Genomic DNA, 26,234 nt, shown 5'->3' with positions numbered 1-26,234 from the left:
GGTAGTACGGGGAGGGGGTGCTCTAAGTGGAATGAGCACAGATTAGGGGTCAAGATACGTCATCACTTACTGTCATGGTCTCAAGTTTCGTTATCTGCAAAAGGAGGTGATAATGCCTCCTTTTTCGGTCTTATCCACAACCTTGAATCTGTCAGCAAGTGAGCAGGAGAGTTCCATTGGGGGAATGTTGCCTTCCGTTCTTCTGTTGTAAGGTTGCAAGAGCCTAAGACTGAGATACAAGAAAGGGAGCTCCCCACACCTGCCCAGACTGAGCAACTCTGTGAGCAGGAACTTCATGGGGGCTGCTTTTTGTTTCTTTGGATTCCACTTCATACAAGGAAAGGAGCATGTTTTCCTAGCTAGGATACATCCTCACAGGCAGCTAGGTATCCTGCCTGGGAGAAGAAAAGAAAAATCAAGGGAAACAGGTTCTTAGCTCATTTAGAGCTTCACAAAATTGTACATTTTGATGTTTTGCCTCATGAAGTATTACTGAAATACTTCATGGCCAATAAAAATGAGAAAATGCAAAAAAGTAGACAGAAGGAAAAAAATAACTTGTAGGAGTCTCAGCCTATGATATGCAAGCAAATTTCCTGCTCTCAATTTTCTCTGTAAGCGTTGAAAAACAATGGTCAGGATTGCATTGTGCATGTATCTTCCTTGATTCATGAGAAAATTTCCAAGCTACATGTTTTTGAAAAACCATCTGTTGCTGGCTGCCTCGCCTTCCATTGACTGGATGTACCCTGCTTTTCTTAGCCAATCCCCTGAAGGTGTGCATTTAGGCTGGGATGAAATATGCCTGTGCTGTTTCCCAGCTTACTAATTGTTTTAGGGTCTTAGAGATCAATTTTCTTAGGCAGACAGCTGGCTCCTATTGTGGTAGCATTTGCCATGGAGCACCACTTTCCCTGGGCACAAACTCTGTTCTCTTATTGCCCCAATAGAAATAACCCTGATACCCGCCCACGAGTCTACATCTTCCACTTGCTGGATGACCTTTCCCCTCAGCTCTCTGGAACTAACCACATGCTCTTGGCCTCTCACCCACCACTGCCCCTGCAGAGAGGACACCACCTCTGTGATTTCCCAGGTTTACAGGCTTTCCAGGAGGGAAACCCCAGCCACACTCTGCTCAAAATGCCAGTGGTTTTGGGAGCCATCTCACCTGACTGTGTACATCAAGCAACATGGACAATTAGGTGAGGGGACTGGTAGACATGGCGGGGAGGCAAACGTGGAGGACAGAAGATGTGGGCTTGGATCCCGGTTCTCTTACTTATTAGCTGTGAAAACTGAGCCAATTACTGAACCTCAGAGCCTGGGTTTCTTCTTTTATGAGAGAATAATTCCTTCCCTCTAGAGTTTTTGTGGGAATTAAATAAGATAATTATTGTGAACCTGCTGAGTCCAGTTTCTGACCTCAACAAGACAGTCAATAAATGGCTGAGATTATTCCCCACCACCTCACTCCCAGGGGTCAGAGTTTTCTGTCCAGTTGTTCCATTACCCATACTGTCTCTTAGTGTGTACTGATGAGCTCTTGTTTGCAAAAGCTTTATCCTCTTGGAGCAATTTCTTCAGAGCCATGCTGGTGTCAGCCAGCTGGTCAGTCTAGCAGCCTTGAGGCTTTACTGGCCCACTGCTCTGGTCAGATCACATGCAAATAAAGGGCTCCCTTCCCTCATCTTGTTCAAGACCACTTAGCTTACTAGGAAAGAACAAGATAATCAAACAAAAACACTCACTCCTCCTTCCTTGTACCAAGCATTTTCATGGGCTTATATTTAATCCATATTCACTGCCATGTGCAATGAGACTGAGTACATTCAAGTCGGCTCTAGCACTCTAGACTTCTGGCCCGTCTTCCCTTTTGGTCCTACTCTTGGTCCTGGACCAAACTTATCCCCGCTAACCTGAAGATTAGGAAGAGGAAGAACTAGATAGAAATGATGGTTCAAGTGCGTCAATGTGTCCAGTGATTCTCAAACTTTGCTGCCCATTAGAATCACTTGTGGAGTTTTAAAGATTCCTGATGTTCAAGCCACACCGTGGACCAATTAAATTGGAATATCTGGGCATGAGGACCAGGCAGAGTATTAAGTCTGAGAACCAGTGACTTAATTGCTGTTGCTAGTTTGCGTGTATCAGTGTTGTCTACCATGGACTGTAAGTTCTGGAACAAGAAGAACCACATGTATCCCACTTTATAGCATTCCATGTGGAGTCAGACACACAGCCAATGCTTCCGATGATGATGGAATACCTCAATCTGTTTGTAATTAACTCTGAAATTGGAATATGGTATATTCCAGGATCACACATATGTCCTGAAGTCATAGATGATAAACATTTTATTACACTAAAAAAGTCATCTGTTAACTGCTGAACTGCAGGGGGACCACATGTGAGGCTACTTCAGAAAAATGGCATCAGATAACATATATAGATTTCTGGCATTACAAAATGGCTAGATTCTCCCCTACCTTCCCTCATTAAATATTAATCAGTGGCTTAGGTCAGTTCTAGTGGGAACACTTAATTGCTGACTTCACATAAAACCAGGATTAGCCTAATGAGCCAATGGCATGAGTCCATTCCTGGCCGTCTTCCCAACAGCCAGACTGCTGTGGCTTGGACACCGGAGGCAACATCTGGGGGGCCTCAGTTCCACTCCTCTGTAGTGAGCTTGCTCTTCCTAATAACTGGCTCTGGAGTCACATCAACAATGGTGGCATTGCCATCTGGGGCCCACATGAGCCCTCTGGGGCCTGCTGCATCCCTACTGGGCTGCGGTGGGGCTCTGAGGTTGGGGACCAGCAGCCTGAGCCTGGTTCCACTTCACTACACAGCAAATTGTATACCCAAGGGAGTGGTCATGACTTGCTGCTCCTCATTCATGTGAGGAAGTGGTGCCTTGCCTGGGATCCTGTGTGTCAGAACCACAGCAGGCCTGGGAGGCACATCCAGCTAGGGTTGGGGAGGACAGGCCTGCATGACAGAGCTGGGGAGTGGTGGGGACACAGGCAGAGGAACCAGCACTGCCTGCCTTTTGATTCAAAGCAACTTCAGAAGATCCCTGTGTCCATTTCCACATATTGGTTATTTGAACATTTCCTAAATGACTTCCTCATCCAGCCTGAAGGCAAAGAGACCATTCACTACCATCTGGAGGCTCAGTTAGCAGTTCCAAGAGGCTGGCACATTGCACCTGAGTCCTGCAGTTCCTCAGGCTGGCCTCAAATTCCCGAGGAGCGCCTAAGGCAGAGCCATTTCCCAGATCCGCAGGCTTCCTGGCTGCTCGAGGGGCACTGCTCCTTCCTGCTCCCACCAGCAGTGTCTCTGATGGCTTCCCATGGGATCAGATGGCCTCCTCTACCTGCAGTGTGGGTTGGGGGTGAGGGGCAGGCTGTCCGACCCCCTCCTCAGTAGCTCATATTTCTCCTTTGCCCAGCTCACCTTCACCCCAGCACCAGGCCACACTACAGAGGCACACTGTTGACTGCAGTCTGCCACAGGACCGAGGTCAACAGTCAAGACATTTGTCTTTTCCCTTCCCCTGGGCCAGCAGACATCGCCCCCTCATCCCAGGCCTGGAAGGAGGTTCCTCAGAGGCCCTCATGGTAGCTGCAGCCTCCTGGCTGTCAATCTTGCACCAGGAAGTTGATGAGGGCAGTTCTCGGGGAGAGGAAGGACTTCTTGATGCTTCGCCCTTGCAAAAGCCTGACACCCAGCTCGCTTTGAAGAACAAATTCGTGGACTTTGTCCTGGTCCCGGGCAACTTGTTGGGGCACAGGAATTTTGCCACAAGCTTTATTGTTGATCTGAGAAGGAGAAAAGCGAAGATAAACAATGAGGAACATTCTCAGAGTGGCAGGCGGCCCAATACCAAACCTCCTGCCTGTAAAGGGCATGGCTGCATTTGTTTAGGGGAAAGGAATAGAGGTGGAGAAAGGAGGAAGTCAGCACTCTGCTTCCCATAAGGGTAAAATGCAACCAGCTGAATAGGATTAATGCCTAGACCTGCAGAAAGAGACAGACACTGAGACTGCATGTGAGTGCCCGTACGTGGAGTGAGGACCGCCTTGCATTTTCTGAGCACTGCTCCCATACACAGCTGTAGTAGAGATTATGTCAAAAAGCCTCAGCATGAGATGGCTTGGGCCATTTCCAGGCAGAAAGGGATTATTCTGTCATCGGGGCTCAAGTTTAAGTTCAGATCCAGTTTAGAGTGAGCTGTCCCCTCAGATTTTACCTAGGTCTCAAGTGGACCAAACAGTTGACGGTTTCAAGGGGGACACAGTCAAACTTCTCTCTCTGCTGACTGGCTCCAGAAGGGGGCGCTCTAGTGTGACGACTTAGAAATTGGACCCACATCTTGTCACATTAATCACTCTTTCTCGCTTAACGTGGGTCAGTACAGTTCCAGACGCAGGTGGGTATTCACCGAATATTGATTCAATGAGGGAAGGTGACCATGTGGCTCAGTTTCTGAAGTCATGCTTCCAAATCCTCAATCCCATTGCTCCGAAATCTACACACACATTACTTTCACTAACTCTTGTTTTTCACTTGCAAAATATAGTCACAGTCTTAGGAAAAGTTACTAGGAATAATTTCTCAAGTTTCAACCAAAGCACATTATCAAATGTCCCCTAATCACCCACTTCATTTTTTCAGTTTTGCAGAACTTGGTGGCATTTTTATTGTCTGCATTAGCCTAGGTCACAGGGAGAGGATGAATAAAACACAAAGTCCTGGCATATTATGAAATACTGTTTTGAAAGCGTGAGGCTCCATGCTGCAGCGTTTTAAAGCCTTCTGAAGCTGGGGAACTAAGTGTGTGGTGTGAAGGACTGTGGCCCCCCTGCCCTGGTGTTTCTGAGCCATTAGAAGCTGCCTTCTTGCAAGGCCACATGCTTGGCTGGACTGAGACCCTGGAAGAGACCTCCCAACTGTCACCCAAGAGCCATGCCCCTAGTGAAGTCCTGGGGTCCCCAACAGGGAATTCTCAGGACATGCAGTTATTAGTGAATCATGTCTTTCCTCCTATGGAAGAGCAGCCCAGGGCAACATTTCCTCTGGGCCACCACCCACAGAGGGGGTGCTGGGTGAGGGGGAGCATGGTGCTCTCATGTGGGGAGATTCAGGTTTGACTCTTAGGCCTGGTCTTACAAGCTGTGGGATCTTGAGCTTAGTTTTTTTTTGTTTTTTTTTTTTTCCTTAAGGACAGAATTCTCCAGATTCTGGAGTGAATAACCTGTGTAAAGGGACCAGCTCACTAAGCTGCACTCCCTCTGCCTTTGTCAAGAGTGCTGGCCAGGATAGAAGGAGCTGGCTGTGGGATGTCCTCTTTGACGCATGGACTCAGCACAACAATGACCCATTTCTAAACCTTCGAGCTTCCTGTGCTTTGCTGGAGCCGGGCAGGCTGGTCCTAAGTCATCACTGGTGACAGCCTGTCCAAGGGACCCGAGTCATTCTTGTCCACAGCTGGGGCTTTGGGGGCAGGGCATGTGATCTCTGGATGTGGCCATCGTGCTCTGAGTCTTTCCCATGCTGCCTCGGGCACCCTCACACGGTTCTGGCTCCCCGGGCCTCCCCTGAGTTGCCTTACCAAGGCAGTCACTTCAGGGTGAGTAGGTGCCAATCATGCTCCCCCTGTCTCTGGCATAAAGCGCCAATGAGATGGGCAGAGAAGTCAGGTTGGGACTCAACACTGAGCTTGAGCTTCAAGGGCCCAAAGAGGAAGAAGCACATTGACATCACTTCAAAAAGAGGCTGCTATGCTGTGGGGCTCTTGCACCTCCATCTTTTGAGACGGCCTAAGCATGACTCTCCTGGACTTTTCTGACACCTGCCGGACAGGGCCCAGGCCACAGGTGTTCCTCCCACTCGAATCCATCGCCTATGCCCATCATGAGGGTAGCCTTGCGATGGCTAATAACAGTACAAGCTTCCATTTGCTGAGCTCTCACTCTGTGCCAAGCATTGAACTATGCAATTCACTTGTATGAACCTGTGAGTCGATGCATGAATTTCCCATCCCATTTTACAGATAGGGAAGCTGAGGCACATGAAGTGAAGTCACTTGTCCACTTAGGCTCCACCCCATGCAGTGGTAGAGACGGGATGACCTGACACAGCCCCTCTCTCTCCTGCTCACACACCCTGGTAGCCCCCTGTCCTCTGAGGGGTGTCTGGCCTCTGAGGAGGGGACACTCCCTACCTTTAGCTTTGTCTCCAGCACTGCCCTGTGCCCTCTGCTCCAGCACCTCCCTGGCTCAGCCCGGGTCTCTGTGGGCCTGCCCCCCTATGTTTGTTCCTGGTATTGCGGCACCCTTCTCTCCACTGGGGAGAGGCTGCTCCTCTTTCAAAGCCAAAGCTACCTGTCCTTTTCCTCATGATATATTTTCTGATTCTCCAAACTGCCAGAAGTGGCAACACTGATGCTAGCAGCAGTCACCATTCAGAGTAGATTCTGGACTAGCTGTGTGACCTTCAGTGAGTTATTTAGCTCCATCCTGCCACCATTTCCTTGCTTGTAAGATAGGGTTAGTCACACATCTGCCTGTCTGTGAATGGGGATAACAACAAGCCTGCCTCACACGGCCACTGTGCTTAGTAAATAAGCTCACACCTGGGAAGTTCTAGGGCAGAGCGTGGCCCTGGGTCGGCGCTCACTCTGTATTAAGAGGATTTTGTCATTAGTGCATCCAGAAGCAGGCTAAGCACTTCCTGGCATTATCCTACCTAATTCTCTCAATAGCCGGATAAGGCAGGCACTGTGCGTGCCTCCATTTTATAACTCAGGAAACTGAGGCTTAGAGGTGTTAAATATGTTGTAAAACTGAGACTTATACCCAGGATGGCCTGACTTCCAAGCCCTTACATAAACTGTGTGTGACAGCTCATGTGCCCCCAGACCTTTGTTCCAAGGTGATAAGGCGGTAGCTCTTGTCTCTGTATCCCTGGTGTGGGCAGAGCCCAGCATGTCATAGGCACAAAGAACATGGGCACAATTGAACTGAATGACATCGAACTGTGCTTGCAGCCTGTTTCTGGCCAGGACACAAAGTGAGATCACATGGAGCGAGAACCCAGGCCTTCACAGAAGTCCTTGCTGCTGGCATGGTGCTGACCCAGCCTGGGTTCTCAAGCTGGGTGTACCTGCAGGGAGTCTTACACATGCTTTTAATTTTAGGTTTGCATTTCAATGATTATCTAAAATTATTTTTACCAACGATCAAAACTCAATTTCTTTTCTGCAGTGGTAATTTAAGATAGATATTTTCATAGACTGAAGCCCTCTCTTTTTCTCAAGTTAGCATTTCTCAACCGGGCTGAGGACAAGTTCTCAGGGATGCATAAGATATTTATTTCTCATAAACATTACTCAAATTAAATACATTTCTGGGCTGGGGCTGGGTGCGGTGGCTCCTGCCTGTAATCCCAGCACTTTGGGAGGCTGAGGCGGGCAGATCACTTGAGGTCAGGAGTTTGAAACCAGCCTGGCCAACATGGTGAAACTCCATCTCTACTAAAAATACAAAAATTAGTTGGGCATGGTAGCACATGCCTGTAATCTCAGCTACTTGGGAGGCTGAGGCAGGAGAATTGCTTTAAGTGGAGGTTGTAGTGAGCCAAGATCGTGCCACTGCACTCCAGCCTGGACAACAGAGTGAGAGAGACTCTGTCTCACCAAAAAAAAAAAAAAAAAAAAAATTCTGGGTTGGGTGTGGTGGCTCATGTTTGTAATCCCAGCAATTTGGGAGGCTGAGGCAAGAGGACTGCTTGAGCCCAGGAGCTTGAGACCAGCCCAGGCAACAGAGTGAGGCCTTGTCTCTATTAAATAATAATAATAATCATAAAGAAAGAAATTTCCTCCATGCCACAAGGATGGTTTTAATAATAATAACAATAAAGAAAGAAAAGAAATTTCCTCCATGCCACAAGGATGGTTGGTTTGGTTTTGAAGATTTTTGGAAGAAGCCTGCCAGGGCACCCTCACATCCTCTTCCCTTGGGGTGGGGTGGCAGAGAACACAGTGCCAGGGGAGTTGGTGCAGAGACAAAGGGGCTGTGAAGGAGCCCGGTCTCCTGGGCAAAATATTGTCTTTCCAAACCTCCAGCTTCCTGCTGGGCCTTGGGTCTGCACAGGTGCAGAGGAGCCAGGGCCTGGCTGGCCAACCTCTGTGGGGCTATGCCCTCCCTCAGCCCCTAGGTGGGTTTGTTCAGGGCACTTTTCACAATTTGCAGCCATTTTATTTATCTTACTCTTTCCTTTTTATTCTTCCCTATCTCTTCCACTATGCTTTAAGCTCCATGAGGGCAGGGAAACTGTCTGTCCTATCTTGATTTTTGTATCCCCAGAGCACTATGCCTGATGTAGAGTCAGACTTGCTAAGCATTTGTGAATAAACTTGGGCAAGGTGGACCAACTTCACTGAGCCTGAGTCTCCTCAATAGAAAAAATGAGAATGGCAACGCCCAAGTTATAGGGTGGTAAGAGTGAAATGATAATTTTGAATGTGAATTACCTGGCCCCATGTGTGGTTCCGGGGAGACATGTGGTTCCAAGTCCACTCCCTGTCCTCTTTTTTTCGTCAGACACATCAGCATATTTAAGAGATATTCACCATAAATGTGTCTCATTTAACAAATTAAACAAATGTAGAAAAATCACATATAGGATAAACTATAAGGGTGTTACTTGCTCTTAGAAAGGGTTTAAATGATAAACTCCTCTTATGTATTTAAAATCACCTAATTTTCAAGTAAAAATTATGGAGCCTTTCTGAAATATGTTTTACAGGTATTACTCCATAGCCACCCACCTCACTGTCACCCTTCCCCAGCCCCCAAAAGTCCCCAGGAGCATCCGAGTGAAATTGAGAGTGACTGAAACACGGTCTGCAGTTGGAAAGGAAGATAATGAGAACCTGTAAGGCGGGCCAGGTTTATTACTCCCCTTTCCAAGCCCTTGAGGGCCATGAGAGTTTTATGCTCACATGCTTCTGGTGTGTGGTGACCTACAAAACTGAGGATACTGGCAAAGGAAAGACAGGCCTTTGTGCCTTCTGGTCACAAGGTGTGGCTGAGGACTGAGCTGAGTGAGCTAGAAAGGCCTGCTAATAGACCTCTCAAAACCACCACAGTATTTAGGGGCCACCAGCAGGGCAGGGACTGCCGGGTTCTGGGGTTGAGGGGAGATACTTACCAGAACTGCCATCTGGACAACCTCAGGCTGCTGCAGGAACTCCGGGTCCACGGCAGGCCATGCCTGGAGCAGCACACTGGCGTCCCAAGTGTAGTGGGCACAGAGCTTCCTCGGCACCAGCGCCAGGCCTGCAATGTCGAGGCACAGAAGGGTGGGGTCACTCTAAGAACAGGGAGGCTTATGAGAGCAGGACCAAAGCTTCCATCCCAACACAGCCTGGCTTGGAGCTGTGTGAGGAGCCGGTGGGAAGCCACACGATGGCTGCTGGGTGCTCACCACTTTGGCCTGGTTTATAATCCCAGGTTGTTGGGTAGCTTTTGTTTTTCACAAATGGCACGCAGAGCTGTAAAGATGGATGGATAAGCCATTCTAAAGTGTGCATTTGGAAAAACAAGGCTGCTGATTTGAATGGGTCATCTCTCTGAAGTTCTGCTGGTGAAGGAATGCCTTTGTGCTACCCTGAGAGCTGATTCCAAAGTACTGAGCAGCATTCGCTACCTATCTTGCCTATGCATTCTATGGTCTGAGAAGGCCTCCCAACCTGTTCTTTTACTCACAATTACTGGAGCCAGGATGCAGTGAGCGGCAGGACACTCCTCACCACGTGCAAAAGGATCCTAACCTTCCTGCAAACTTCCTCTCGGGAGAGGAGCCCTCCGTTTAGTGGAATGGAAGGAGCTTTCCTTGGCTCAGGGTGGGCCAAACACAAGGAAACACTGAGGAATGAAACCCTCTCAAGCCCCGTTTCCCAGACTGCTTCATGCCGCAGCCCCCAAGAAGAGGTGGCACTAAGGGTAGCAGAGGGCCAGCTGTCCAAGTGCAGCTGCAGTGGCCAGTGCTCCAGGACTTTAACTAGGGCTTGTCCTAGCAGGGAAAGCTTTGACTTAAAAGCCTCTGCTGTAATCTCAGCACTTTGGAAGGCTGAGATGGGAGGATCACTTGAGGCCAGGAGTTTAAGACAAGGCTGGGGAACACAGCGAGACCCCATCTCTTAAAAAAAAAAAATTAGCCGGACATGGTGGCTCATGCCTATAATCCCAGGTACTTGGGAGGCTGAGGCAGGAGGACTGCTTGAGCCCAGGAGTTTGAGGCTGTAGTGAGCTATGATTCCCCCACTGCAGTCCAATCTGGGTGACAGAGCAAGACCCTGTCTCATAGATAGATAGATAGATAGATAGATAGATAGATAGATAGATAGATAGATAGATAAACAGATAGATACATGCAAGCCTCTGTTGATTTCATGAGTATAAGAGATGCCCCCAAAGGCACAGGGAATACACACCACAGAAAAATAGATCCCTGGGCAGAAGTGGGCAAGTGAATATGGCCAGCATGCCCATTCTGGAGCAGTGCCCTGGCAGCTGCAGTCCTCACCTGGGAATAGCTTTTCCACTGGTGGTGGAGGTGGAACTGGCCCTTTGACACCTCTCCCTTGTTATTAGTCCTGAGACTAGTACAATGCATTAGAGGGATAGGTCTATGGCTCAGGGTATGGGCTGAAGCTGAGTTTGTGACAGAGGGAGTCAATTCCACCAAAACCAGCCCCAATAACACTGGGTTGTGAACGACAACTTTTTGTTTTATCTTCCTTGATGACAAATGTAGTGTACACACTCCTTGCAGAAAATTTGGAAAGGCCCAAAATATAAAAATAAAAGTCACGTTCACCCAGATAGCATTTTTAACTTTTTTTTTTGAGACAGAGTCTCACTCTGTCATACAGGCTGGAGTGCAGTGGCGCGATCTCGGCTCACTGCAACCTCTGCCTTCCAGGTTCAAGCGATTCTCCTGCCTCAGCCTCCTGAGTAGCTGGGGTTACAGGCGCCTGCCACCATGCCTGGCTAATTTTTTGTATTTTTAGTAGAGATGGGGTTTCATCATTTTGGCCAGGTTGGTCTCGAACTCCTGATCTCAGGTGATCCACCCGAAGCATTGGGATTACAGGCGTGAGCCACTGCACCCAACCCCAGATAGCATTTTAAACTTATTTTAAAATATAGTAATTTAATGTATTTAATAACTATTTGTATATATAAAGCAACTCTACAAAACACCACCACCACAAGATCATGCTGTAAATACAGTTTTGTATGTTCTTTTTTCCCATGTTTTAAAATGATATTTAATTTCATGGCAAAGAATGACACACAATTATATATATAATAGGACCCTAGTTTAATAAAAATTTTATATGAACAGATTGGAAGGAAATAGTAATAACATCAGTTGCAATAAAATAGTAATAACATTGGTAGTAAATAAATCAAAGTAGTATCTCTGGGGAGTAGAAGTATGGGTAATTTCTCTTTGTTTCTTTTTTTGAGACAGAGTCTCACTCTGTCATCCAGGCTGGAGTGCAGTGGTAAGATCTCGGCTCACTGCAACCTCCGCCTCCCAGGTTCAAGCGATTCTTGTGCCTCAGCCTCCTGAGTAGCTGAGACTATAGGTGTGCGCCACCACGCCTGGCTAATTTTTGTATTTTTAGTAGAGACAGGGTTTCACCATGTTGGCCAGGCTGGTCTCAAACTCCTGGCCTCAGGCGATCCGCCTGCCTCAGCCTCCCAAAGTGCTGGGATTACAGGCATAAGCCACTGTGCCCAGCCTTCTCTTTGTTTTTTAAAGACTATGTTACAGATTTTCTACAAGGGATATTTTATTACTTTTTTAATTTGAAAAAATATTTAACATTTTTTCGTCCTGTGAGATTAGTTTAAGATTTTTCTTTTAGGTTCTTTTCATGATTTCATTTTCTTCTCCATTTAACTTTCAAATCTATTTCAAATCTAAAACATTATTTAAAAAAAAATAACATGGTCAACTTTCCAAACCCAATTTGTTGAATATATCTTCCCTTCCCTACTGGTTTGTGATTTTTCTTTCAAGTATTATACCAGGGACTTTTTTAAAAACTGTTCACTTCTGAGCTACTCAAAGTGCCTGTTTGCCATAAGGTAAATAACTTGGGCCAGAATGTAAATCAACACATCACCTCCTTCATTGAGAGGGAAAAAAATGGTAGTCTAACTCAGTGGTGTCCTCGGTGACACAGCTGACTTAGGAGTTAGCACAAGCTCCTTATCTTGTTGTGGACTGGAACTGAGAGTTCCACCGACTGCTCTGACTTGCACTGTCCATCAGTCCATTCTGTTCTGTTGACCTGTCTTGGTTCTTGTGCCAGTGCCACAGCTTTATTTGTTGTAGCTTTCCATGTTTTACTACCTGGCACTCTTGCTGTAACCCTGTGTTGCCAGTCAGCCTGAGGGAAGTGAAGACTCCTTAGGAGCTGAGGATCATGTGGTATGAAAGACAGATTCCTGCTGCCCAGATGGCTCCTGTGGCCCGGGGCTTTTGTGCTTACTAATGAACCTATTCTGTGTCTAACAGATGTGCCTTTTGGCAGAAGGAGAAAGAAGATTCCTGCTTGTTCCTCAGATGGAATCCTATTAAAACTCACATCTGAATATGAGAAGGAGGTCACAGAAGAGAGATCATCACTTCTTCTAGTGAGCTGGTCCTGTGTGGCTTGTCCTGTGACCCAGCTGCAGTGGGAAGATTTCCAAAACCTCCGTATGGCAGTTGTACAGGATGCCTGGGAGATGAAAGGACCTTGGACACAAATGTTCTGGGCAGAAGCTGTTACAAATTCCACTTTAAAAAAAAATGAGGAAGCCCAGCCTTCCTGGAGCAGTCAGGATGCTTATTTATAGTAGCCTGGGCCCCTGCCAACATTTCCATATAGATGGGAGTGGGGCCATCCTGTTCAGCAGTGAGGAACAGAAACTCAGGACCCTGGTTTTTATGCAGCATTTTCGCCTCCTTGCTCATTTTAGGGAAGTAAAAATACCTAACACTTGCGTGGAAAATACAATGATTCCTTTATGTGGTAATGCCAAGGGGAGAGGTCAGGTGGAGAGCTGGCCTTCAGGACACACAGTCTAAACACAGGCTGGGAAGTGGCAAGGCCCTGGCACACAAGCCTACCTGACAAGGTCGGCTATGGCCCACAGCCCACCCCCTTCCTTCCCCTCCTCTGGGAGAGCTACTATTGCAGACTTTCCTGCAGAATAACCGAAACAAGCCTCCTCTTCCCACTGAGAGGTGGTGAGGTCGCCATGTCACCATGGCACCCCAGAGTGATCATGGTTTCTGTGGATGGCAGTCCTCTCCTGGTGGCCATCTTCAGGCCTGCCTCCACCTCATCTCCTCACCCCTGCACTCATAGACACACCAGGGGGGAAGACTCAGGGACTCTGCGGCGTCCGATCCCTGCTGTGCCTCATCTAGCCTTGGCAATTCCAAGGAAGTGAATAGGAAGTGAGGCCACTTTGCTTTATCCTTTACCCAGAGAAATAATTTCATTGACAGTATTTTGAAACAGCGACATCTACAGCACACACATTCATGTATAAAAAACTATCAGAGCATCGGTGGGTATCTTATTCTCCCCTGTAATTATCACACACACCTTTACATGATTTTTACGTTTATAATTTTGTTGAAGTTAATGAGTACAGTGTATAGACAGCAAAACACAATAGCTACATTTCACAACCACTTTTTATAAAAAGCTACAAAGAAAGTCATCCCAAATTATTTTATGAAGAAAAATAGATTTGTGGACTGAGACCTCAAGAGGGAGAATTCCTTCAGAATCCCTAAGGGACGTAAAGGCTCTCTCGCTGTCCTCTCAAAATTAAGGTGCTGATGGATTACTTGGAGATCACGAGTCACACACCAGAGGCAAATATCGAGAAGGAAAAGTCACCACAGAACTATAAAAATGGCCAGAGAAACAGAAATGTTAAGGAGATCTTACTTATTTTAAATAACTTATATTTTGGACAAGGGACTAATCTCAAAGAGGCACACAAAGACAAAGACACACACACACACACACACACACACACACACACACACACACACACAGCAAAAGAAGGACCATCACCCAAATGCCCATCACTACATTCACTGGTTAGGACACCCTATCTCTGTTAACAAAATAATGGAATAGTGTTGATACAGAACTACTCTAAAGAACAGTAAGAGCAAAAAATGTTTGTATAGGATGTTAACATCTCTATAAAGGTAGACATGTCACATCCATCCATCACATGCTTCTGTCAGATTAAACATAGCATTGGTGACAAAGGTTCTCTGGGAAGCAACTGAGTGGCAGCTTAGGACACACTCTCTTGTAACGTTGAATGCTTTACAAAACACGTATAGACATGCTTTTCAATTTAAAAATTAGATTTCGCTTTGCTTTAAGAAGCCCAGAGAGGCACACTGGAAACTGGACAGATTTTCTGCAGATGGTTGTAGGCACTTTTCTTCAGAAGCTGGGCACATACAGAAGTGAGTTCACTCCCCAGGAGCAGTGCCCTGAGGACAGGCCAGCCAGGGCTCTGAGTGCTCCTGCAGGCACATTCCACGTACTCTGCCACACACAGCAGGAGGAATGCCTGCCTCAGACAGTAGTAAGATGAATGGTTGGATCTGGTTAGGTGTGTGTGTATGTGTAGGTGTTAAAACCTTCTTCAGACCAGGTGTGGTGGCTCACGCCTATAATCCTAGCACTTTGAGAGGCTGAGGTGGAGGTATCGCTTAAGCCCAGGAGTTCAAGACTAGCCTAGGCCCTTGTCTCCACAAAAAAATAAAAAATTAGCCAGATGTGGTGGCGCATGCCTACGTCCCAGCTCCTCAGGAGGCTGAGGCGGGAGGATCACCTGAGCCTGAGAGGTTGAGGTTGCAGTGAGCTGTGATCATGCCACTGCACTCAGCCTGGGCAACAGAGTGAGACCCTGTCTCAAAAAATAAATAAATAAAAATAAAAAATAAAACTTTCAATTGGAAATAAATTCCTTCCTCCCTTCCTTCCTCTCATAGTCTATATTATGTTCCAGAATTAGAATCTCAACACTCAAGACTTATGAGTTTAGAAAGGCAATTTAAAAAATCCTTTATTCTGCAATAATTATAGATTCACAGGAAGTTACAAAGAAATGTTCAGGAGGTCCTGTGTGAGGTCCTGTGCACCCTTCACCCAGCCTCCTCCAATGGTCACAGCTGGCATGATTATATCACAATATCAAAACCAGGAAGTTGACATGAATGCAATCCACAGAGCTTATTTGGATTCCATCAGTTTAATAACTAATGTGTGTGTGTGTGTGTGGGGGGGTGTGTGTGTGTGTGTAACTTAGCATAACCATGTGTAGTTTCATGTAACCATCATCAGTTAACACAGCCAAGAGCCAGAAGAGTTCCATCATCACAAGGCTCCCTAGTGCCACTCTTTTATGGCCACCTACAACTCCTAACCCATGGCAACCATGAATATGTTCTCCATCTCTACAATTGTGTTATCTCAGGACTGTTATATAAATGGAATAATATGGTAGACTGCTTTAGTGATTAGCTTCTTTCAATCGGCATATTCCCCTAAGATCCATCCAAGCCGTTGCCTGTTGGGTCATTTTTGAGGATGGTGAAATTACGTCTCCAACACGAGCACCACCAAGGAGCTCGCTGTTTGGTGATTTTCTTTCTTTTCTTTTTCTTTCTTTTTTTTTTTTTTAATTGAGACAGATTCTCACTCTGTCACCCAGGCAGGAGTGCAGTGGCACAATCTCAGCTCACTGCAACCTCCACCTCCCAGGTTCAAGCGATTCTTCTGCCCCAGCCCATCCTGAGTAGCTGGAATTATAGGCATGTGCCACCACGCCTGGCTAAGTTTTTGTATTTTTTTAGTAGAGACAGAGTTTTACCATGTTGGCCAGGTTGGTCTCCCGACCTCAGGTGATCTGTCTGCCTCGGCCTCCCAAAGTACTGGGATTACAGGAGTGAGCCAGTGTGCCTGTTTGATGATTTTCTGCTCTTTTACTGTTGACCAGCAAAGGAACCCTTGAGTCTTTTGTCTAGAAACAGTATCAGTGGCTCCAAATACTCAAAATTTCCCTAGGCAAGCAGCTACCACCCTCATCTAGATAGGACAATATTATGGTAAACAAAAGAAACTTTGTGAATTCAGATGTGGTGTCTTTAGCTTCTCAGATCCGAAGCTTCAGGAAGGAAAAAAAGATTTCCTCATCCTGTTTGCAAACTGCCAAGACGCTGGGTCTGTTTCTTATAAAAGGTCTCTGTTTACTCTTTAAGCAATTGATAGAGGACTGTTAGGTTCTAAGTACTCTGGGCGTCTCTAAAATGTTTGCTTTTTATCCAGGGCAATAATGGCCATTATGCCAAGAGGACTTCACATCTCCCTTAAGATATAGATCTCAATTCTGTTGCTCTTTGGGGAGAACTTCTTTGAAAATCAGCCTCTCAGGGGAACTCTAGGAATGGTCATTTCTGAACATGCCACCTTGGTGGACCATGTTTTCTTTAGTCATTCTGGAGTTATCGTTCTAAGATGCAGGAATAAAACTGAAGGTATATGAAAGGTAAGTGTTTTAGAAAAAATGAAATATGCATAAAAGCTGTCCCAGATCCTTGGGACAGGAATGACTTGACAGTCTGAGAAGATAATATTAAGGCCCTATCACAATATAGTGCTTCTGTCTGCAAAGGACTTTCAACACTGTTACATTAACCCTCCTCACATGCTGGGAGAGGCAGGAGGCATCATTTCCCCATTCTCTCCTGGGGGCACCTAATACCCATGAGTAATGACCTAGGGGGACATTCCTGGTACATACGACTCCTCACTTGCCTGGGCTATGTCCCCAGCTGCTCATTCAGGAAAAAACGATACACATCTCATGGGGGAAAGCAGGAGATATAGGTTTCCCACTGCTTCTTTGAACTGAAAAAAAATGAGTTGCTATAGATCTGTAAAACTTCAGGGAGGACTGCAACTGAAATGAACACAATGTCCACTGCTCCAACTGCTCTCTCCCGCTTTCCTACAAATGCCTAGAACACTGCCTGACACATAGTACACGCTCAATAAATGTTTATGGAATGACTGAATGAAACACTGTAGCAAAACTAAGGTTCAATCTAGATCCACTCTTTATTATAAAACTGATCACAAAAGCCCCAGTGGGGTGACGTGTAGAAAAATCATGGTGCAAAGTTTGAAATGGGCTAGTTTCTACCACACTTCTTTAGAACATGTCCTGTTGGAGATCTGGTCACAGAAATGAAGGACAGAATGACAGAGGCAAACCACAGTGTACACTACCATAAGACCTGCCAGGGAGAGGAAGGACCCTAGACAGAGTAGATCCTCTGACCCCTGTATTCTAGATGCAGAGAGGGGCATGCTGGAGGGAGTTTCTGAAAATCCCATTTACATCAGTCCTTCCTGGGAGAAACAAAATGAAGGAGGTAGACAGATAACGTGGGCCAAAGAAGGAAGATGAACGGGAGAAATGTATATTCTGCGATGAGAGTGGGTGAGTTTATCACAAATTGGATCAGTATTGTTTTATAGAAAAGACTACGACAGAATTAACAGCAGGCCACTTAAAAGACTTAATGTGGGGCCGGCGCAGTGGCTCACGCCTGTAATCCCAGCAATTTGGGAGGCCGAGGTGGGCGGATCACGAGGTCAGAAGATCGAGACCATCCTGACCAACATGGTGAAACCCCGTCTCTACTAAAAATACAAAAAATTAGCTGGGTATGGTGGCGGGGGCCTGCAGTCCCAGCTACTCAGGAGGCTGATGCAGGCAAATGGTGTGAACCCAGGAGGCGGAGCTTGCAGTGAGCCGAGATCGCGCCACTGCACTCCAGCCTGGGCGACAGAGCAAGACTCCATCTCAAAAAAAAAAAAAAAGACTTAATGTGACCACCAAAGCTAAATGAAAGAGCCATGTTTCCTGCTTAAGAAGATAATAAAAGTCTGCAAAATATAATATAATATGGCTGCAGCTTGTCAGGGCCTAATACCACCCTCCCTTAAGGGTGTCTGTCTATTCAGCAAGGAACAAGTTAAGATCTTGTCCTGAAGTCTGTTGTAACCCAGTAAAAAGAGGTGGCCGGGCGCTGTGGTTCACACCTGTAATCCCAGCACTTTGGGAGGCTGAGGTGGGCGGACCACCTGAAGTCAGGAGTTTGATACCAGCCTGGCCAACATGGCAAAACCTCGTCTCTACTAAAAACACAAAAATTAGCCAGGCATGGTAGCACGTGCCTGTAATCCCAGCTGCTCAGGAGGCTAAGGCACAAGAACTGCTTGAACCCGGGAGGCAGAAGTTGCAGTGAGCTGAGATGGCACCACTGCACTCCAGCCTGGGTGACACAGTGTGACTCTGTCTCAAAAAAAATAAAAAAAGACAGAGGCAACTCATTCCCTCTGTGAAGTCAGTGAAACCTTCTTTCACTAACCTAACAATGCATATTGAGAAAAAGCTAGTCTTAGTAAAATAACTGCAAAATTCTATATAACCCCAGCAAATAGATTTTTTTGCAAATAGATTTTTTTCCCAAACAGAATTTAATGGTATATTAAGTCTACCATGACATGGTCAATATGAATTTATCTGAGGATATCTCAATATTAGGCAATCAATTAACTGAACATAAATCATATCTAAAGGGCAAAAGAGAAAATTAAAAGTAAATAATACATCACCTCAACAACTGGACAATAGGCATTAAGTAAAATATAACTCCCATTCCTAATATGAGTGCTGGTAAACAAAAACAGAAGGCTGCTTCCTTAACATGACAGAGACTATCCATCCCAAACCAACAGCCAACATCACATCTAACCGGGGAAGCGTTTGTTGCATTTATATCTGGAAATGAGACCTGATTGCCTGTAGCCAGCATTCTTTAACACTGCATAGGGTTTTCTAAAAAGTATAATAATCAGACACCATGGTAGAACTATTAGAAGAAGAAAACATCCTTATTTGCTGATCATAGAATCCTAGAAAATCCAAGAGGATTTTACCTGTTAAAGTAAGATCAGTAGGGAATTAGGATAGAAAACAAATATGCAAATAAAAATTTAAAAAATTATATGCCATTGGAATAAGTTCTGGAGATCTACTGTGCATCCTGGTGACTACAGTTAATAGCAATGCATTATTTAGTTGAAAATTGCTAAGAGAGTAGATTTTTAACATTCCCATCACAACAAATGATATGTGTGAGGTGATGGATATGCTAATTACCTTGGTTTAATCATTCCACAATGTGTACATATATCAAAACAACACATTGTACACCATAAATATATGCAATTTTTCTCACTTACATCTTTTTAAAAGGACAGTAGGCTGGGTGCAGTCGCTCATGCCTATAATCCCAGCACTTTGGGAGGCCAAGGAGGGAGGACTGCTTGAGCCCAGGAGCTCAGGACTAGCCTGGGCAACACAGTGAGACACTATCTCTATAAAAAAAAAAAAATACAAAAATTAGCCGGGCGTGGGGGTATGTGCTTACAGTCCCAGCTACTTGGGAGGCTGAGGCACGAGGTCTGCTTGACCCAGGAGGTCAAGGCTGCAATAAGCCAAGATTGTGCCTCTGTACTCCAGCCTGGACAACAGAGTGAGGCCCTGCCTCAAAAAATAAAAATAAATTAAAAAAAATTTAAAAGATTAAAAAAATCAATTATACTAAGAAAATAATGAGTTATTTTCCTCATATATTCCAGAGGATTCAAGTTACCTGGATTAATCTATTAGATTAATAGATTAATTTGTTCTTATAATTTTTTATCAGTCTACATATATTTTTCTTAACTGATCAGATTTCCATGGTATTAACCCTTATTTGACAACATTAAGAAGACTATCAACTCACAACAAATCTTAACTGAAATAAAACAAATGTTGGTGTCAAATGTGGTTTTACAGAAGAAAAATATGCCAGCCATTATCAGTCAGAAAATATAGCAGAAAGAGATTCTAGTCTACAAGAACACAAAAGAAAAGAAAATACTTGAGACAGACCATGAGCTAGGATGAAAGTATGGATGAGGTAAAGATGTGAAACCTTCCTGAATTAATTCTAAGTTTAACCACATTTCAATTGAAATGTCATGGTGATTTTGGGGAAACTTAACAAATTATGCAGAGTTTTGCTGAGAAAAATAAACAGGTGAGAAGAGGTAAAATAATTATAAGAAAAGAAATGAAGAAAGGCTAGTCTGCCAGCTGTTAAAACTGTCTGTAAAAATGCAATAGTTAAATCATTGAAGCACAATGTACAATTCAAAAACAGATCCTAGAGTGGAAGATGGAATAACTTCTTAGGAAAATAATTTGTTAATATATATCAAGAGTCTTAAATAGATTCATATCTCTTCCACTTCAAGGAAATAATATGAAGTGAGAACAAGATTTATGCACAGAATTGTCCATGGTGGATTGTTTATGGGAATGAAATGTTAGACACACTAAGTCATGGCACACATGGACAATTAATGCATTTTTTTTTTTTGAGACGGAGTCTCGCTCTGTCACCAGGTGGGAGTGTAGTGGTGCGATCTTGGCTCACTGCAACCTCCAGCTCCCGGGTTCAAGCAACTCTCCTGCCTCAACCTCCTGAGTATGTGACTTCACAGGCACATGCCACCATGCCCAGCTAATTTTTGTATTTTTAGTAGAGATGGGGTTTCACCATGTTGGCCAAGATGGTCTCGATCTCTTGACCTCGTGATCCGCCCGCCTCGGCCTCCCATAGTGCTGGGATTACAGGCGCGAGCCACAGCGCCCAGCCTAATGTGGTTATTTTAAAAGTTTATATGTTAAAAAAACAAAAACAAACAAGCAAACAAACAAAAAACTCCAAATATCATATTCTTAAATATCATATTGTTAAACTGGAAATACTGAGAATTTAATTTTTTGGTAACCTGAGAAACCGACCTAAGCCCAGTGTAAAGCAAAGATGGTCAAACTGTTGCTCTGTGTTCTGACTGACTCTCTGAAGTCTGTCCAGACAGGATGCACTAGGGCTCTGATGCTGACACCACCACCACAGCCTGCTGCTTGAGCTCCTCTAAGACATATCGCCTTGCTCTGGGCATGGGCCCCTGTTACCCATCCTCACAGCTGCAAAGGTGTGAGCAATCGCTCAGGATTTCAAAGACATGGGATGGGCCCAGGTTGGGCTACTCCAGTTTGCAGAATGGGTTTATCACAAAGGGATTGAAAAGTCCATATTTAACATCTGGAATCATGATATCTGCTCATGATATCTGTTCATGCATATTCATAGAAGACCCAGAGAATTTCTGGAATTTGATTTGAGAGTGTGCATCAAAAGCCTTAATCTTTTGTATCTCTTCTGACCAAGCAATTACAGTTAGTTATGTGTTCTTAGGAAATAATTTTGCACGTAAGCATTAGCTATTTAGCATTTTTTTTTTTTGGAGATGGAGTTTCGCTCTCATTGCCCAGGATGGAGTGCAATGGCGTAATCTCAGCTCACCGCAACCTCTGCCTCCTGGGTTCAAGCGATTCTCCTGCCTCAGCTTCCTGAGTAGCTGGGATTACAGGCATGCGCCACCACGCCCGGCTAATTTTGTATTTTTAGTAGAGCCTGACGGCTGGTCTCGAACTCCCGACCTCAGGTGATCAGCCCACCTCAGCCTCCCAAAGTGCTGAAATTACAGGTGTGAGCTACCGTGCCCGGCGGCTACTTAGCTTTTAAAAAAATAATGTATAACTATAAACAGTTTGAATGTTCAATGATAGGGAGTGCATAAATTCAAACAATGGAAAACTATGACCATTAAAAATGATGTCGTAGGCCGGGCGCGGTGACTTACATCTGCAATCCCAGCACTTTGGGAGGCCGAGGCAGGCAGATCCCCTGAGGTCAGAAGTTTTGAGACCAGACTGACCAACATGGTGAAACCCTGTCTCTACCAAAAATACAAAAATTAGCTGGGCGTGGTGGCAGGTGCCTGTAATCCCAGCTACTCGGGAGGCTGAGGCAGGAGAATGTCTTGAACCTGGGAGGGGAAGTTGCAGTGAGTGGAGATTGTACTACTGCATTCCAGCCTAGGCAACAGAGTGAGACTCCATCTCCAAAAAAAAAAAAAAAGATGTTGTAGAAAAGTATCTAATGGCCCATAAATATATGTCCATGGAATATTTAAGTGAGTAAATCAGGTTATAAGATGACCTCTAGCTTAACAATAAAACAAGTCATCAATAAAAGGGAATGAACTACTATAAACAGAACATGGATTAATCTCAAAAGCATTATGCTAAATGAAATAAAACAGAAATGACTACACATTGTATGATTTCATTTATATAACATTTCTGGAAAAGGCAAAACTACAGAGACAGAAAGATTAGTCATGCTGGGGGTTGGAGTGGGTGTGGGATTGACTAATGGTGTGAGGAACCTTTTTTCAGTAATGGAAATCCAGTTCTAAAACTGATCATGGTGATGGTTGCACAAGTATATAAATTTACTTAAAACACTGAGTATATACTTAAAATGGGTAAATTTTAGGGTATTTAAATTTTATAAAGAGACATGACAAAACACAACACAACACAGACAAGTGGACACAAAATACAATACACATAGGTAAGTGAACACAATCATTTTACTTTTTCTATGTTTTGTGAGACAGGCTCTTGCTCTGTCAGCCAGGCTGGAGTACAGTGGCATGATTATGGCTCACTGCAGCCGTGAACTCCTGGGCTCAAGTGATCCTCCCACCTCAGCCTCCCGAGTAGCTGAGCCTACAGACACATGCCACCACATCCAGATAATTTTAAAATTTTTTGTAGAGATGGGGTCTCCCTATGTTGCCCAGGCTGGTCTTGAACTCTTGGGCTCAAGTGATCCTCCTGCCTGGGCCTTCCAAAGTGCTGGGATTACAAGCGTGAGCCACTGCACCCAGCCACCATATCCACTGCAATGATCTGCGCTAAGATGCTGATGGTGGCTGTTTATTTCTAGAGGGTGATGGTTAGGGGATTTTTATTCTCAGTCCTTATCATCTGGGAACTGGTCTGACAATTATAGCTAGGCCTCAGTGTTATAAGAAATTCACCAGTTGTGCATAGCTAGGCCATATTATTCTCCTGTTCAACACAAATGATCTCACTGAACACCAACATCAGGCAGTCACACTGAAAACATAAAAGGAGACCAAAACAAGACCATGTCATAATTTTGTCAAAGCACAAAGACAAGGTCACTGTGAAACACACAAAATATCAAACATCCCCTTCTCTAGGCAGATATGAGGGACTGCTATTTCTTTACTAATTACAACTTTATCCTTGCTCAGGTGTACCTCCCTAGAGATAAGATTTCTTTTTTTTTTTTTTGAGACGGAGTCTCGCTCTGTCGCCCAGGCTTCAGTGCAGTGGTGTGATCTCAGCTCACTGCAAGCTCCGCCTCCTGGGTTCATGCCATTCTCCTGCCTCAGCCTCCCGAGTAGCTGGGACTACAGGCGCCCGCCACCACGCCAGGCTAATTTTTTGTATATTTAGTAGAGACGGGGTTTCACCATGTTGGCCAGGATGGTCTCGATCTCTTGACCTCATGATCCACCTGCCTCGGCCTCCCAAAGTGTTGGGATTACAGGCGTGAGACACCGTGCCCGGCGAAATAAGATTTCTTAAGATACCCAATCACAAAACTGTCCCCACTTACTGACAGCACTCAATCCAGAGCAAATCCTCACTTCCTGAGACCCTTCCCCAAATTATTCTACCAAAGCCCAAATTCATTATATAACAGGTCCTTCCTAGCACCCTCTGAGATGCCCAGTGTTTCCCCCGGTAATAAATCCAAATTGTTATCTGAAGGTGTGTTCCTGGTGGTCTCTGGCTGGAGGATGCTGATAGAATGGCAGGTTCACAGAATTTCAACTGAGACTCTCACTACCTTTGACTGGAACTTTGACTCAGAAACAGTGCATGCATCTGAGACCCACTTGTGTCTCTACCTGGATGAGGTGACACTCACCGTTGGCTGGGAACTAAGTTCACGCTGAATTGAACTCCAGGATTTCACTGAAGATTTTACTGTTGCATTTATCTTATTTTCTTAAGAATAGGTCCCACTTCGGACATTTGGTTTTTTGATCAGAATTCTATTGTTCTTTGGTGAAACTGTTTTCTAGTAACTAACACCTGCTGGCCTAATGCCCTATCTATCTGCTTTTGTACTGTCTTGAATGTTGTTTGTCCATTGGGAGAGGATGGGAATAGGTCCCATAAATTTGCCCTTGAGCTAGCCCTAAGGGTGAAGTGGTCAAGTGGTCAGTCGGTTACTTCTTGGAGACACGCTGTGCCCGAGTCACCATTGCAAAATCTCATAATGACTTCTTCCTCAGTCTTGTTCTTGTGTTCCTGAGAACTGCTTTTATGTTAGTTTTGTCCGCCGATAAGCAGGAGGCTTTGTCTGGCTTCTGATCAATGATGATTTGACTTTGATCAAGCACCAAGATGCAAAATTCCACAAGCAGCAACCTATGGATGTGTTGCGGCTCATGTCTTGGTCTTTTCAATCTAAAACTGCCTCCTCCACCACAAGCACAGGCTTTCTTTATGTTTTCTAATTACAGCCCTAACTCCTGTGCATATCTTTTTAAGTGCCACAAATTTCCAAAGACAATTTGGAATGACAGTGATCCCTTTGGGGAACTTTTGATAGGAACAAAATTGTTCATTTGAGAGGTTCCTTAGAACAAAAAGGGTAAAACAATTCTGACTATCCAATGGTATGATTTCTTTAATTGTATAAAGAGGTTTCTAACACAAATCGGACTCAAAAATTGTCTCCCTTAAAGATTCAAAATGTGAGAAACTTAAAAACTGTCTCCCCTGTAGATCCACTGAAAACACATTTCAGTTCTTCCCATCTTTCCTCACCTCCTTTGTCTTTACGTTTAAAACCTTGCTCAACTCATGAAGTCCTTATAATTGCCTTCTCCTCCTCCTCTCTCTTTCCCCTCCTACTTTAAATCAGTTGCACTACCTCATTGTCACTTAAAATTGCAACCCCTATGAAAGAGGCATCTGACAGTGACCGGTAGCTAGTATTTAAGCTATGTGGTTGTGTTTACCTCTGCATGCTATTATTAAGGACTTCCCGAATTCCAGAATGGAAAGACAGGAATTAATATAGAATTCAGACTTATCTTGGGTACACTCAGCCCAGGCCTCTCTGACTTCTTCCAACTAAGCCACCTGTTGGAGGGGGCCAGGAGTTGCAAAAGCTTGGTTTAAAAAGGGTAACTAAAAGAGTAACTGGAAAGACCCAGAAGATGACTTAAGACACAATGAAATAGACTTGTACTCAATCAGGATGTCTTAAAGCATATAAAGTAGGGCAGAATCTGCTGGGAGCTACACCACATCTCTTTCCTGCTAAAGTAAACTGCACCTTGATTCAGTCTTGTAAGCAGCAAAGAATGAACCAAAGGAAACTTCAGAGTCAGACCCATCCAAATCCTTACCCAGGTTTTAGGATTAGTTCCTGATTTCCAAAGCCCTTTCCACTTTTTTGGTTGATGCTTAAAGTCAGAAACTGTAGATACAGTACATAAACAAAAAACTGGCTGGCAAATCCTCCCACTACGTGAACTTCAATATTTGGCTGAACAAGTTTAATTTTAAAGTGGCTTTAGATATCAAAAAGGATAAAAATCCAAACTAAGCTCATGGGTTTACAATGAAAGCGAATTAAAACAGATTCGCTTTTCCTCAAGGAATGAAAAACACTTCCTTTTGACAGAGACACTTATACTGTAAAAAAGGGGACCCTGGAAAAATAAGTCTCATCTTAGCTAAAAAGAAAAAGGAACCACTGCTCCTCCTGAGGAATTAAGAAGCAACTCTGAGGGAGATGGTAGGGACCAATTCCCAATGAGTCCCTCAAATCAACAAGGAGTACTATGTTTTAAAGTAGAAGGCAATAGACAAGGCTTTGTGAGAGACACAGGCAATACTCTGTCAACTATAAATCCTACTGTAATTTCCACCTATTTCCTGTAGGCATAAAGTTGCTTGGGTGGTAGGAATTTCAAATAATCCTCAAATTCTTCTTATCACTCAAGCTTACACTGAGAC

General features: G+C 44.7%; 1 protein-coding gene across 6 annotated transcripts in view; it reads right to left on the bottom strand.

Moving 5' to 3' along the window:
- Window positions 1–2,339: 2,339 nt before the first annotated feature.
- LARS2 (leucyl-tRNA synthetase 2, mitochondrial) overlaps window positions 2,340–26,234 on the bottom strand; it is a 159,835-nt gene continuing 135,940 nt past the window's right edge. For all 6 annotated transcript variants that reach the window (XM_004033987.5, XM_055382177.2, XM_019024629.4 and 3 more), the window contains 2 exons: window positions 9,223–9,350; window positions 2,340–3,827 (listed from right to left, as the gene is read on the bottom strand). In XM_004033987.5, coding sequence (XP_004034035.4) covers window positions 3,648–3,827; window positions 9,223–9,350 — 308 coding nt within the window. In that variant the 3' untranslated portion in view covers window positions 2,340–3,647. The remainder of the gene's footprint in view (window positions 3,828–9,222; window positions 9,351–26,234) is intronic.

Source organism: Gorilla gorilla, chromosome 2 (assembly GCF_029281585.2).
Source record: "Gorilla gorilla gorilla isolate KB3781 chromosome 2, NHGRI_mGorGor1-v2.1_pri, whole genome shotgun sequence".
NCBI lineage: Eukaryota > Metazoa > Chordata > Mammalia > Primates > Hominidae > Gorilla > Gorilla gorilla.
The sequence above is the reverse complement of the archived record's forward strand: the minus strand, read 5'-3'. Positions and strand labels throughout refer to the sequence as shown.